Source organism: Tamandua tetradactyla, chromosome 3, assembly GCF_023851605.1.
Source record: "Tamandua tetradactyla isolate mTamTet1 chromosome 3, mTamTet1.pri, whole genome shotgun sequence".
In the NCBI taxonomy this organism is placed as follows: Eukaryota; Metazoa; Chordata; class Mammalia; order Pilosa; family Myrmecophagidae; genus Tamandua; species Tamandua tetradactyla.
Genome location: NC_135329.1, coordinates 183947943 through 183963704, shown reverse-complemented (window position 1 = coordinate 183963704; position 15762 = coordinate 183947943). Strand labels below are relative to the sequence as shown.

General features: G+C 37.0%; 1 protein-coding gene across 1 annotated transcript in view; it reads right to left on the bottom strand.

Moving 5' to 3' along the window:
* PTH2R (parathyroid hormone 2 receptor) overlaps window positions 1-6357 on the bottom strand; it is an 89401-nt gene extending 83044 nt beyond the window's left edge. The window contains exons 1-2 of the mRNA XM_077151792.1: window positions 6334-6357; window positions 4213-4315 (exon numbers count right to left, since the gene is read on the bottom strand). Coding sequence (XP_077007907.1) covers window positions 4213-4315; window positions 6334-6357 — 127 coding nt within the window. The remainder of the gene's footprint in view (window positions 1-4212; window positions 4316-6333) is intronic.
* Window positions 6358-15762: the final 9405 nt, after the last annotated feature.

Genomic DNA, 15762 nt, shown 5'->3' with positions numbered 1-15762 from the left:
CATTTTCAAAAGGTTGAAAATATTGAGGAATCCAGGGCCTTGTACAAATAATAGAGCTATTCTAATTATCATCTTTTCTTTGATTATCATGTCACATCCTATGTGAGTAAATGCTTTCATTATTTGGCAAGAATATAATTAATTGCCTAATGACTCAACAATCTCGCTTTATAAATTAGTATCATTAATTATAATCTCCATAGTCTTTTGTGTGTGCCAAGAAAACAAATTCCTATTGAAGCTTTACAACCACGATGTTTTGACAGAACAATTTAAAATTTAGAGAATCCAACTTTGTCTCTTTTCAGTTCTTCAGGTACATAATTGGAAGGGGATAATATTTTCTTCTATTTTAAATAATTGAATAGCTTTATAAGTAGGTATTTGAATTTACATTTGCATTTTTTTCTTTCAAAAACATTAGGAAATTTTTGACTTTCTTGTTGTTATAATTTTTTTCAGAAAGAAAAGAGAGAATATTATATACCCATCTAGAATTAACAGTCATCAATGAATGACCATATTTATATCATCTAATTTTTTGCTGTGGTATTTGAAAGTAAATATTAGACAGAATAATGCGTCAATAAATATTTTTACATACATCTCTCAATCTAGATAAATTTTTTTAAAGATTTCTTTAATTAGTGAGTTCAGATATCATTGCAGTTTTTTTAACTATAAAGAAATTTTGAGTCAATTCACAAATAATTAGACATTTTCATTGAAAGATTAAACCAAAGTTTGGCCAGATTTAATTCTATCTTATTTGTATGGAAAAGGACCTTAAAAACATGTGTCTTGGGATCGCCAGGGTAGTTCAGCGGTAGAATTTTTGCCTGCCATGTGGGAGACCTGGTTCAATTCTCAGCCCATCCACTTCCCAAACAAAGAAACAAGCAAATCAAACAAATGAAAAACCAAACAAACAAAAATTCAGCAAATGGCGCTGCAATAAGGGGATATTCACTTGTAAAAAGAATGAAGTGTGATCCCCACCATACAGCACACCAAATAAATAAATAAATACATAAAACACAAGTGTCTTTTCTCTCAGTATTTTTCATGTTTCACATGACTCGCCTCTTCACAAATTCTAGATATTACATTTATTCACACTTAGTCCATTTATTATTTTATGTGTAATTTGTGTGGTATGACTGATACATACTTGCTTGCTTCTGCCCATCTATTTCTTCTGTCTGGAATGCCTTTTACTACCTTCTCTATACATCTAACTCCTACTCACCCTTTAGTTTTAAGATGAAGTGATCCTTTCCCCAGGAAGCCTTCTCTGGGCCCTCCCTGATGAATTAGTTGTTAAACTTACATGGCATACCTTTCTTACTAGCCTGTCAGCTACAGGGTAAGGACTGAATCTTCATTATTTTTTTCAAGTGCCTATGTGGTAGCATCACACTGTGGGCACATAATAATATTTGTTGAACTGTTAAAGGGAAACTGAATAAGATAATGTTGAGCTAGAGAATCTCTGACATATCTTTCAGCTCAAACTTTTATGAACCATCATAGAAAATAATTAATTCATCCTCATGGATAACAATCCCATAAAATTCCTCCATAGTAATGTTCCTCCTTTGTTAGTAGATCCCCATATGTGTGATATCGACAAAAACATTCTCTAGAAGGTAGCCTGGGGGATTTCCTTTTCTGGCTAATTACTGAGCCATGCAGAGAACTCCCATCTAGTCCTAGAAAGGCTAAATTAATATAAACTAAAGGAATCAATATGAGGCCAGAAGTTACTCCACAGGGGCAGCAAGCACTGCATTTGGGGCTTGCTCTGGGGACCTCTACTGAACTAATGGCTTAGAGCTTGGATTTTGCTGGCATTTAGGCAACAAAAGTTGAAGTCTGAGGTCTTAACAGTGTAGGAAATTGGATTGGAAACACTTATTTAATGTCTGGATCCAAAAAAATTACCCCCTTAATATGTGAACTAGAAACAAAACCATCCTTTAGAAAGAGCTTCAGCCTTGACTCTATCTAGAGTTGAAACAGGAAGCAGCGGAGAAAAAAAAATGTTCCCTGAAATTTCTAACTGCAAGTCCACATTATATAGGCTAAATTTAGTTTAAAGTAGACTTAGATCTCTAGTTCCTCTAAGCACCTTGCAGAAGCAAACACAAATTTTCTCTGGAGGGAAATTTTAAAGTAATAAACCAGGATCTCATGAGTTCCTTATCATGGCTCATTAACACACACAGAAATAAGCCATCATGCATTTTACTTAGCATTGACCAGCAAAGTCTGTGGATACTGGAATTATCAAATGCAAAATATAAAATGTTCAAGAGAAAAAGAAATTGAAATAATATTGAAGGTATAAGATACTATCAAAATTGAACGTGCAGTTTCAGAAAATGAAAAAATAAAATAATTGGAACTAACTTAATTGATGGATTAAATGGCTATTAGACAAAGCTAAAGAGAGTAATGGTAAACTGAAAATAGGTTTGAAGAAACAATCAAAACAGCAGTAGAAAGACAAAGAAAAGAAAAAATATATAAGATATGGAGATGGAGGATAGTGTGAAATATCTGGGTCCCATATTTATGTACTTAAAGTCCCAGGAGAAAATGAAGGAAAGCAAATTTTCCAAGGTGAAATGCTGAAATATTCCTGGCGCTGAATTAAGAAAAGATGCACAGAACCAGGAAATCCAATGCATCTATACTGAGATACAGAGTGAAAATGCAGAACGTGAAAATCAAAGAGAAGCTCTTAAAAAGAGTCAGAGAGAAAAACTAACCACCAACAAAGCTGAGAAATGATTTCTTAGCAAAAACAATGGAAGCTAGGGAAAATGAAACAATATCTTCAGGTACTTAAAGGTAAATAAGTTACAACCAAGGATCATATATGTTCATAAAAAGTATCTTTCAAGAATGAGATTGAGATACATTTTTAGAAAAAAAAAAACCAGAGAGCTCACTACCAAAAGATTCTAACTTAAAGAAATCCTAAAAAAGACATACTTCAGAAAACTATCTCAGACTGCAAGCATGAACTGTAAGACTGAATAGTGTGCAAAGAAAATAACATGCATTTGAATACACTTAAGTAAATACTGACTGCACATATTATGTTTAATAACACAAAATTGAGGCAAAACCAAAATCACATATGACTATAGCACATCATTTGAGAAGTAATTAAAATATTCCAAATTCTTTATTTTATTTGGAAGGAGGAAATTATTGATTAACATAAAACTTTCCAAAATTAAATAAACATGAAAAAATTTCTAGGATAAACACTAAACAAATTGAATTTATCTTTCAAATTAGTAGTACAAGAAAAAAGAAAATAAGGGAAAAAGTCTCAATCAATCTGAAAGAAACCAAAGGTGGGGCATTGTACAGTGGAAATAGGAGGGACACATAGGAAAAGTTGGTGAAATAAAAAGGCCAAATAAGAAGGTAAGATAAAATTCAAACACTGTATATTAGTAATCACAATTAATTTAACTGGGCTAAACTCTTCAGTTAAAAGACAAAAACCATCAGAATGGATAAAAATAAAAGGTCCATGAACGAGTTGCTTATAAAAGATACTTCAGGGCAGGTCACGGTGGCTCAGCAGGCAGAGTTTTCGCCTGAGAGATTCCCAGTGCCTGCCCATGAAAAAAAAAGATACTCCAGGGTCATAAAGATACAGAAAAATTGAAGAAAAGGTGAGGAAAAGAAATGCAAGACAAATACCAGGCAAGAGACAGCCAGTTTTATTTATTAAATATTGTTCAATTTAATATAATAGTTTATAAAGATTAAGAGGTTTGCTTCATACTTACAAAAGGGTCAATCTGCCAGTCAGTATAACATTTCTTAACTTGTATATACCTCATAACATAGCTGCAAAATAGATGAAGCAAAACATTGCAAAACTTCAATGAAATATTGAAAAACTCCCCATTCGTGGGAGATTTTAAGACATAGCTCTCAGGAAAGAATAGGTCAAGAAGATGAAAAAAATGCTTATGGATACAGGATGCATATGGATGCAGAAGGAGGGAGGAGCACATGGGGTGAAGAGATTAAAAAGAGCATTATTCTACTCCACACCCCTCTACCTGGAAGAAGGAAAAGACTGATAAGGAGTTCTCTAACACTAAATCAGGAGGGAAATTTGAAATCATTTTTGGAACTGAGATGGGGAGAAAGGGGTGGGACATGTCTTGGCACCTTTACCTCCCTCCTGGAGCTGGGCTGTGATGTTGAGCTCACACTGGCCTTTAGCTTTCAGCACAAGGACAATCTGCTCCTCTATAGTAATGGTGCCATCAGCATCCAACTGCAGAAAGAAAATACAAAAAACAAAGAGAGAAAAACATTCCTAACATTTTAAAAGTACCTTCTAATATAATTTAACTTAAAATCTTGATAGCAAGTAATCTGAAATAGTCTTTTACTTGAATTAAAATGCAAAATCTGTCAGTGTATAAGACTTTAGGGTAATTTTAGTTTTACTTGATTAGCCTAAAGAAGAAAATCTTATACCAGAGAATGGGAAGAAAATTTTAATCTAATTAGATAATGATATTGCATATGATATAATTGGAAAAGTATGATTTCCCAGAATGCTACGAAGACTCGATAGTTTATTGATTCTCTTGCAATATGTGACTTTATTTGTGACACTTAGAAAGTAATAGAATGGAAATCTACCAAAATAATGCCAGTAAAACCTGGAGCAAATCATATAACATCTTTGGCCTTTAGTTTATTCATCTATGAAATATAAGGGTTACTCCAAATGGTCTCAAATTGCCCTTTTGCCTTAACAGCCTAACTCTGTAATGGTGAGATATGCACTAACGTATTTATTATCCTTTCAATCAATATACATTAAATACTTTTTAAGTAAAAAAATAATGTGACATTATAGTAAAGACTTTTATTTTCATTTTTTTTTCTTCAAATAAAATTGCATAATAAAATCCCACATATATATTCTGCTCTGGCTGAGGCCTAGGGGAAGATAATTGCAGAATCACACTGTTACCAATTTGAATCTTCCCTTCCCCCTGAGCCTGCTCTGAAAAACCACAAGGTTTCTCAAACTTGATTTGAAAATCACTTTTAATAGAAATGCAAAGATGTAGAGTAGCATTTTATAGGACCCCAAAACAAAACTGCTTTCTAAAATGAATACATTTCTACTCCTAGAGAAATGTCCCAAACCACAGTGCAATTAATCTTCCTTGGTTAAATAGAGACTGGTGATTAGATAGTTGAGAAAGTTAGATATAGGTTAGTGATAGATTAGATAGATGATTACAGAGAAGTAGACGGCAGATTACACAGATAGATGAACAGACAGATTAGATGATTATGTTATTAATATGTTAATGATAGATTAGATAAATGATGATTATAGAGAGATAGAGGACAGATTAGATTAGATAGATAACAGATAGATAAATATAGACATAGATGCAGATAAAGGTTTGTGACTGGTGACAGTGATGATAATCACAGTGGCCTGGGAAGAACATTATCTTTCCCTATGGTAATTTGCTTAGGAAAGAGGTCTTTCCCAAACTAGCTTAATCACAGTCTTTTCAGGAAAGCTATCCTTGACACTCCCATGCCTACTCTTAACTTGACTCTTTCCTTCTCTGTAACTTCATCTGTCCCAATACGGTCTGAGTTTATCACGTTTTTATTTTTATTTTTAATATATATTAGGCTGCCCAATACAAGGTATCTACTAAATGTACATTAACTTTGAAAATATTTCTATAGGTCTGTTTCTCAACTAACCTCTGAGCTCCTTTACAGAAACAGCTTTGTTGCTGGGTGCCTTTCTACCCACTCCCACTCAGAGCATGTTTCTAACACACAAAAAGTGTTTGATAGGGTTGGCCATGGTGGCTCAGCAGGCAGAGTTCTCGCCTGCCATGCCGGAGACTTGGGTTCAATTCCTTGTGCCTGCTGATGTAAAAGAAAAAAAAAAAGCATTTGATAAACACTTGGCTGGGAGACTTCTGGGAAGACGGTCAAATAGAGCAGCTTAAGATTAGCCCTGCTCCATGGAAAAGTTAGAGAAGGGACAGGAAGGTGATCGAGGCAGCAATTTGGGAGTGTGGCTGATGCGGGAGAGCCTTCTGCACCACACAAGGCAGCCCTGGTTGCAGAGGTTGAGGAACTGAGAGGCAGAAAGCTGGAGCCTGGAGCAGAGGCTCAGAGCCCATGGGAGTACATGGACAGGAGCCTGGGACTAGGAAGTAAGCCAGGTTGTATTCCTTGAGTGTGCTACCCTCACCAGCGCAGCCCCATGACTGGCAACTCAGCCCACACACCACATACCTGAACTCTGTCACCCGCTCCCATTCCCTGTGCTCCAGACACCCCCACCCCCCCAGCCTACATACCTGCCCCACAACCCAATCCTAACTGCAGCCCAACCCACTTCTCCTGCACTTCTCCTGCACCCCTCCCAAGTACTACCTCCCCCTCCCTGTTCCCCACAGGCTGTTGCCAGCGCATAAAGGCTGCAGGCACTAATCTCCATACTCAGGCTACTCCCGCCACGTGCCCATAGTTTCACACAGCCTCACGGCACCTCCCCTGACTCTGCATATCAGTTAATGGCTTTCCTAGGCCCACACATGCACAAGGGTCCCCAATCACGTCATTCAGCTCTGGGAACCACACTTTATAGCAGTCCTAGAACCACACATGTACACGGCCCTCAGCCACAATTCCCAGCTCTGAGCAAGTGCTGAACTGCACAGCGGGTTACATCTGCCCCCAATCCATGAAGGCATAATACCAACCTACTGCCACAGCTCTATGCATGAGCACAAAGGGCCCCATGCCTTAGGCTGGCACACACCAGAGTTATGCCCTTCAGACCGGAGTACCCACACAGCTACATTTTCCCTGGCCGCTGAGTGCCCACATTCACAAGCATCAGCATAACATCCCCAAACTGCGCCTATATCTGCCCTGAAACAAATCACCACACTGAGTGCCCCACCCTGTACCCTGCTCCCTGCTGCACATCCATCCCACAAATGCAAGGCCTTAGACTACTGAAAGAAATCAACTCCCAAAGTAAAGCAATCAAGATATTTATGGGTGGGCCATGGTGGCTCAGCAGGTAAGAATGCTTGCCTGCCATGCCCAAGGACCCGGGTTCAATTCCCGGTGCCTGCCCATGTAAAGAAAAAAAAAAGAAAAAGAAAAAAAAAAAGATATTTACATCCCACGAAGACAGCAGAAGATCACTAAGCATATTACAATGCAGACATATATAGCACTGCCTAATGACCAAATTAAAACACTAGATGAGACATAGATGTTGGAACAATTAATCAAAGATGTTCATACAACTCTAATAGAATTAGTGGGATAGCAAATGACATAAAGAATATCAAGAAACAGTAGATGAGCATAAAAAGGAATTTGAAAGAATAAATAGAAAAATAGCAGATGTCAGAGATTAAAGACTCTGATGAACAAATAAAAAATATACTAGAGGCACACAACACCAGATTTGAAGAAGAAGAAGAAATAATAAGTGGTATAGAGGACAAGATAACTAATTTCAAAGACTCAAAACAGCAAATGGCAAAAAAGACGGAAAAAATTGAATTCAATCTCAGAGAAATGATAGACAACATAAAGCACACAAATATAAGAATCACTGGTGTCCCATAAGCAGAAGAGAGGAGTAAAGGACTAGGAAGAGTAGTTGAGGATATAATGGGAGAAAACTTCCCAACTCTCATAAAGGACATTAATATACAAATCAAAGAAACCCAACGAACTTCAAACAGAATAAATCCAAATAAGCCTTCCCTAATGCACATACTAATTAGTCTGTCAAATGTTGAAGAGAAGCAGAAAATCCTGAAAGCAACAAGAGAAAAACAATCTATTACATACAAGGGAAACTAAATAAGACTGAGTTCAGACTACAGCTAGCACCCTGATGGTGAGAAGTCAGTGGTATGATATATTCAAGATCCTGAAAGAGAAAGACTTTCAGCCAAGAATTCTGTACCCAGCCAAACGACCTTCAAAACTGAGGGAGAAATTAAAGTTTTCACAGACAAAGAAGTCCTGAAAGAATTTGTCAACAAGAGACTGACCGTACAAGAAATACTAAAAGGAGTTCTGCCTATTGAAAAAGAAAAGCAGGAGAGGGAAGTCTGGAGGATGGTACAGGATTGAAGAGTACCACTGACAGTAATTTAAAGAATACAAAGAGAAAGAGGGAAAAGAATACATAGGTCTGACAAATAAAATATAAAAGATAGGATGGTGGATTCAAGAAACACCTTTTCAATAATAACTTTGAATGTAAGCGGACTAAACTTACCAATTAAAAGATACAGATTGGCAGAATGGATTAAGAAACATAATCCAGCTGTATGCTGCTTACAAGAGACTCATCTTAGACACAAGGATACAAATATATTGAAAATGAAAGGATGGTAAAAGACTTTCCACACAAGTTGTAACCAAAACAAAGATCAACAAGGAAATAGAGAAGTTAAATAACCTGATAAATGAATTAGACCTAACAGACATATATAGGTCACTGAACCCCAAAATACAAGGATATACATTCTTCTCTAGTGCACATGGAACATTCTCCAAGATAGATCATATGTTGGGGCACATAACAGGTCTTCATAAATTCAAAAACATTGTAATTATTCAAAGCACTTTCTCTGATCACAATGAGATGAAGCTGGATCTCAATAACCAAAGAAGAATGAGAACATTCCAAAATATGTGGACATTAAATAACATATTCTTAAACAACCAGTGGGTCAAAGAAGAAATTGCTAGAGAAATCAGTAGCTATCTGGAGATGAATGAAAATGAGCATACAACTTATCAGAATTTATGGGATGCAGCAAAGGCTGTGCTGACAGGGAAATTTATTGCCCTAAAAGCCTGTATTAAAAAACTAGAAAGAGCAAAAATCAAGGACTTAAAAGCACATCTGGAGGAACTTCAGAAAGAACAGCAAACTAACCCCAATGCAAACAGAAGAAGAGAAATAACAAAGATTAAAGCAGAGATAAATGAATGGGAGAACAATAGAAAGAATCAATAAAACCAAAAGTTGGTTCTTTGAGAAAATCAATAAAATTGATGGGCCACTAGCAAGACTGACAAAGAAAAAAAGAGAGAGTATGCAAATAAACAAAATCAGAAATGAGAAGAGGTGCGTTACCACAGACCCTGAAGAAATAAAAGAAATTTTAAGAGAATACTATGAACAACTATACGTCAACAAACTAGACAACTTAGATGAAATGAACAAATTTCTGGAGACACACCAACAAGCTACACTGACTCAGAAAGAAACAGAAGATCTAAACAAACCAATCACAAGTAAAGAGATTCAATCAGTCATCAAAAATCTTCCTACAAAGAAAAGCTCAGGGCCAGATGGCTTCACAGAGGAATTTTATCAGATATTTCAAAAAGAATTAACACCAATCCTGCTCAAATGTTTCCAAAAAATTGAGGGCAAAGGAACTCTACCTAACTCATTTTATGAAGCTAATATCATTTTAATACCAAAACCAGGTAAAGATGCTATAAGAAAGGATAACTACAGGCCAATCTCCCTAATGAACACAGATGCAAAAATTCTCAGTAAAATATTAGCAAATTGAATCCAACAATACATTAAAAGAATTATACACATGACCAAGTGGGGTTTATACCAGGAATGCAAGGATGTTTCAACACAAGAAAAATCAATTAATGTAATACAGCACATTAACAAATCAAAAGGGAAAAATCACATGATCATCTCAACTGATGCTGAAAAAGCATTTGACAAAATTCAGCATCCTTTTCTGATGAAAATACTTCAAAAGATAGGCATCAAAGATAACCACCTCAATATGATGAAGGGAATATATGAAAAACTGATAGCCAGCATTGTACTCAACGGAGAGAGACTGAAAGCTTTACTCCTAGATCAGGAACAGGACAAGGTTGCCCACTATCACCACTATTATTCAACACTATGCTAAAAGGTCTAGCTAGAGCAATCAGGCAGGTCAAAGAAATAAGAGGCATCCAAATTGGAAATGAAGAAGTAAAACTCTCATTACTTGCAGATGATATGATACTACACTTGGAAGATCCTGAGAAATCTACAGCAAAGTTATTTGACCTAATAAACAAATTCAGCAAGGTGGCAGGATATAAAATTAAGGTCCAAAAATCAGTAACATTTCTACACACAAGCAATGACCTAACTGAGGAGTCAGTTAAGGAAAAAATTCCATTAAAATAGCAACTAACAGAATCAAGTACTTAAGAATGAACTTACCTAGGGACGTAAAGGACTTCTACACAGAAAACTACATAACATTGCTAAAAGAAATCAAAAGAGATCTAAATAGGTGGAAAGACATTCCTTGCTCATGCACAGGAAGGCTAAATATAGTCAAGATGTCAATTCTCCCTAAATTGATCTACAGATTCAATGCAGTACCAATCAAAATACCAACAAACTACTTTGAAGATTTGGAAAAGCTAATTACCAAGTTCATCTGGAAGGGAAAGAGACCCTGAATAGCTAAAAGCATTCTAAAAAAGAAGAATGAAATGGGAGGATTAACACTTCCTGACTTGCAAACCTATTATAAAGCCACAGTGGTCAAAACAGCATGGCACTGGCACAAAGACAGAAGACCAATGAATCAAACCGAGAGTGCAGAAATAGACCACCAAATCTATGGTCAACTGATTTCTGACAAGGCCCCCGAATCCTTGGAACTGGTACAAAATAGTCTTTTCAATAATTGGGCATGGAAGAACTGGATATCAATAGCCAAAAGAATGAAAGAGGACCCCTTACACCCTACACAAAAATTAACTCAAAGTGGATCAAACACCTAAATGTAAGTACTAGCACCATAAAGCTTTTGGAAGAAAATGTAGGGAAACATCTGCAAGATGTAGTAAAAGAAGGTAGCTTCCTAAACTTTATACCCAAAGCACAAGCAGCAAACATAAAAATAGATAAATGGGAACTCTTCAAAATCAAATGCTTCGGCACCTCAAAAGACTTTGTCAAAAAGGTGAAGAGGCAGCCAACTCAATGGGAGAAAACATTTGGAAATCACATATCAGACTAAGGTTTGATTTCCTGTTTATACAAAGAAATCATACAACTCAACAGCAAAAGAAAAAACAATCCAATTATAAAATGGGCTAAAGATGCAGTCATTTTTCTGAAGAGAAGATACAGATGGCTCAAAAGTGCATGAAGAAATGTTCATTATCATTGGCTATAAAGGAAATGCAAATCAAGACTACAATGAGGTGCCACCTCACACCTATAAGAATGGCTGTTATAAAACAAATAGGAAATTATAAATGTTGGAGAGGATGTGGAGAAACTGGGACACTTATGCACTGCTGGTGGGAATGTATAATTGTGCAGTCACTATGGAAGACTATTTGGCAGTTCCTTAGGAAACTAAATATTGAGTTGTCCTATAATCCAGCAATAGCACTACTTGGTATATACCCAGAAGAACTGAAAGCAACATTACGAACAGACATTTGCACACTGATGTTCATAGCAGCATTATTCACAATCATCAAAAGATGGAAACAAACCAAATGCCCATCAACAGACGAGTGGATCAACAAAATATGGTATATACATACAATGGAATATTATGCAGCAGTAAGACAAAATGGTGTCCTGAAGCACATGACAAGATGGATAAGCCTTGAGGACATAATGTTGAATGAAATTAGCCAGACACAAAAGGATAGATACTGTAGGATTCCACTTTTATGACCAGTGTAAAAGTATAATCAGAGGCTTATAATACAGAATATAGGGGACTTGGAGATACATAGAAGCTAGAGATGGGTGAACCATTAGCTAATGAGGTTGAACTCCAATGTAAAGGAACAGATAGCACCAAAGGTGATTCTCTAGTGGGTCTAAAAGTAATATTACCATATTGAAAATGAACAAGATTGAAAGGGGTTGTATAGACCTACGTGTCCCACTGCTTAACGTTAGAAATATGAATTAGTTCTTGCAAAAATTAAGAGATATGATTCTTGTACAAAAAGCATTTAAGTCCAGGGTACAGGGGGAAAAGTGCTATTGCATATATAAGCTATGTTCAGAAGGAAACCATCAGCACTAGCACAGCAACAGCAGAGGTAAATAATGGGGGGAGGGACAAGAGTTAAGAGGAGATTTAGATTTCCTACTTGGCGAGGGTGTATTGGTTTGCTTTCTCTTGGGAACAATGAAATTATCTAAAAATGAGAGTGTTGATGGACTGTAGACTTTGGACCCTATACATGATGCCCAATGAATGCAGGTGGCTGAAGGATGCACTGATGGAGAAGTAGATTGGCGAACAATGGTGTATACTCATGAACGAATGCTGTGCTGCTACAAAAAGGAACAAAGTCGTGAGGCATGCAACGATGTGAATGAACATGTAGGACATTCGGTGAGACAAAATCAGCCAGAAACAAAAGAGCAAGAATGGGATGGTCACCTTTAGAAAATGATTATAAGAAAAAGGGGCCTAGATTTTATGCTTTTAGAGTAGACACATTAAGTCCTGAGTGGTGATTATTATTTCTGGATTTTGAAAAACTGTTTTATATATATACCTGATATTTGGAGATAAGAACAAAATTGAACAGGTTGGGGTTAAAGTAATTCAGAACATAGGGGTAAGGAAGACAGTATCTATATTTTAGATCCACACAAACTCTTTGAGACCAATGGAAGAAAGGTTTATTTGGTCTGGAACTGAAATCTTCTGTAGTGCACAATCTAATTCAACCTATCTGTACAGCTCATTTGAACAACTGAAACACAGGGAGCACAGAATAAGAAATAGGCCCTTTAATCCTATATAGAATACTGTAATGCCTGGATACATCCTAGAGTATATAGAGCAGATAATGAAAAAATATTGGATAAGTCCCTTGAGGGATGGAAAAAAGAAGATGGAACTATTTAACCTTACCGTCAGGGAATCCCCTGATATTGTATCAAACTTTAGGGACACTCAAATCAATAGGCCATGCCCTCAGTCATGAGGCCTACTCTTGTAAAGCTTATGTAGGTAGCGGAGAAGCTTAGACTACCTATAGGCATGCCCAAGAGTTACTTCTACAGGACCTCTGTTGTTGCTCAGATGTGAGTTCAGGGGTTAGATGTGGCCTCACTCTCTCTAACCCCTACTCTGCAAGTGAAATCATTGCCCTCCTACACTATGTGGGACATGACATCCGGGCTGAAAGTCTCCCTGGTGACGTGGGAGATGGCTCCCAGGGATGAATCCAGAGCTGGCATAGTGGGACCAACAATTCCATCCTGACCAAACAGGGGAAAAGAAGGTAATTAATAAAATAGCAGTGGCAGAGAGAGTTCAAATAGACCCAAGAGGCTACTCTGGAGGTTGCTCTTATGCAAGCTTCAGTTAAACCTTGCTACCTATCATAACCGGCCAACTCCCAACCAGGACCATTCCAGTCAATCCTAAAGGCAATATATAAGATTCCACAAGGGTTCCAGGCACTAGAGTGACTTTCCAGAAACCTATGGCCTCCAGATGGGTCCCTGGTCCAGACACCTAGCTCAGCCTCTCCAGAACATCAGATAGTTTCATCTCCCTACCCCATATTAGTGGCAGACCCTTCCAATATGAAAAATTTAGAATTGCCATAGCTAAACACCTCTAAAGAGAGGGACGGGAAGATCAAAAGTGAAGGTAGAGTTATACAGAGAAGATAGGATTTCACAAATGAATATAAATGCTGAATCATTAAATTGATATCTTTTTTAGTCTCCAGTATTTTAGTGCAGCTAGAAGTAAAAACCTAAAATTGTAGAATTATAACCCACGTCAAATTATGAAATATGTTCTACAACTAATTGCAATGCTGTGCATTGAAATTTACAGCTTTGTTGTATATGTGTTTTCACAAAAAAAGGAAAAATTGATTGTGATGATAAAAAATATATATTTAAGCCCTCTAGCCTCATATTCTAGAGCAGCTAGAAGGAAAAATATGAGAGGATCTTATGGTAGCCCATGACAAACTTTGGGATCTGTCCTGTAACTACTTGATGAAGAGTGCTTTGAAAACTACTACTTTTTTTAATTTCTTTGCTTTGTATATATGTTATACTATACATTAAAAAAGTTTAAAAAAAAACCTTGCTGGATGGAGTTACTTAGACTTGCCTTTAAAATCACCAGTAATGGAAATGAAATTCTATTATTGGAAAACTTTAATTTCACTGAGATATACTTTAAATATGATAAAATATGCACAAAATAAGCATTTATTCAAAGCATGGTGCTTGGACCACTTGAATCTGATGTCTGTGTAGATTCCTAGACTGCACACCAGATCCAGTGAATAAGAATTTATTTCTAAATGTAGAGACTGGTAATTCTCATGTTTTGTAGGAATTCCTGGTGATTCTAGTGCTTAATTTAATGAGTTTGAAAACAACATATTCAAAGACACGAGGTGACAGTGAAGATCATTCTGCCAATCAGACTTCAATCAGAGGAGCAGAATAACTAAAAAATTAAGATTACACTATAGAGAGAAATAGAGATAGAATAAAATATATTATAGGGATTTAACCAAATTGTAATTATGGGAGTTGGTTAAACAGTCTGTGGAAGCTTCTGTTTTCATTTCTGATGTTGGAGCTTGAAATCTACAGGTCACGCAGTTGAAAGAGAAGAGGAATGTAAAATGAGGGAGAGTAAGAACAAGCTGGAACCATGAGCGTGGGTTGGCATCCACAGAGGACACTTTAGAGCCCATGTTATTTCTCAGTGCCTTCAGCCTTGACGTGGGTGTCCTGCAGGAGTAGCTTGTGCCTTTCATCGTGGACCTAAACATATACTTGGCCAGGAAGTCACTGTAACCAGAGACGCTAGAGGAGGATCCAGGGAAAGGTGTAGCAGTTGTAAGCTTTGCTGCTGCCCCACACCAAGGAGACCAGCTAGCAGGTAAATGACAAAGTACATGAGATACAAAAGACCTGTCTTGACCTTCTGAGTGTTAAAAATAAATAAATAAAGGTTGCCACTTCATTATGCCCTCCAACGCTCATGGAAAACAAAATCTCTTTTGGCTTACCCTAACCAGAAACACAACGGGATATTCTGAAACACAATTCAGAAAGAAATTTTGAGAAATTTAACCTACCTAATTTGACACATTATTATACCAGCATAATCAACCCCTCTCAATATGGCATCTATAAACATCTCTTTAAACTACATTTAATTTCCAAAAAGGACAACAACAAAGTTATACTTCCATCTAACATAACACAATCCATTTGGTACCAGAAGTGGTTCCAGAGGAACAAAATCATTAGGGGAAAAAAAATCCCTGTATTTGTTATTTACAGCTGTGTAACAAATTGCCCCAAAACTCTACGGTCTAAAGCAACAGTTAATTTTCTCCTAGTTTGGGAGAAACTTAGGTAGGTGGCTCTGGCTCAGAATCTCTCATGGGACTACAGTCAAGACTTCAGCCAGGGATGATGCCACCTGAAGAACTGACTATGGCTGGAGGATCCACTTTCAAGGTGGCCACTCACATGGCCATTGGCAGAAGGCCTTAGTTTCTCTGTGATTGCTGGGAGGAGGCTTCAGTTCCTCACCACATGGTGGTGAACCACACATGTGCTTGAATGTCTTTAGGACATGGGAACTAGCTTGCCCTTGA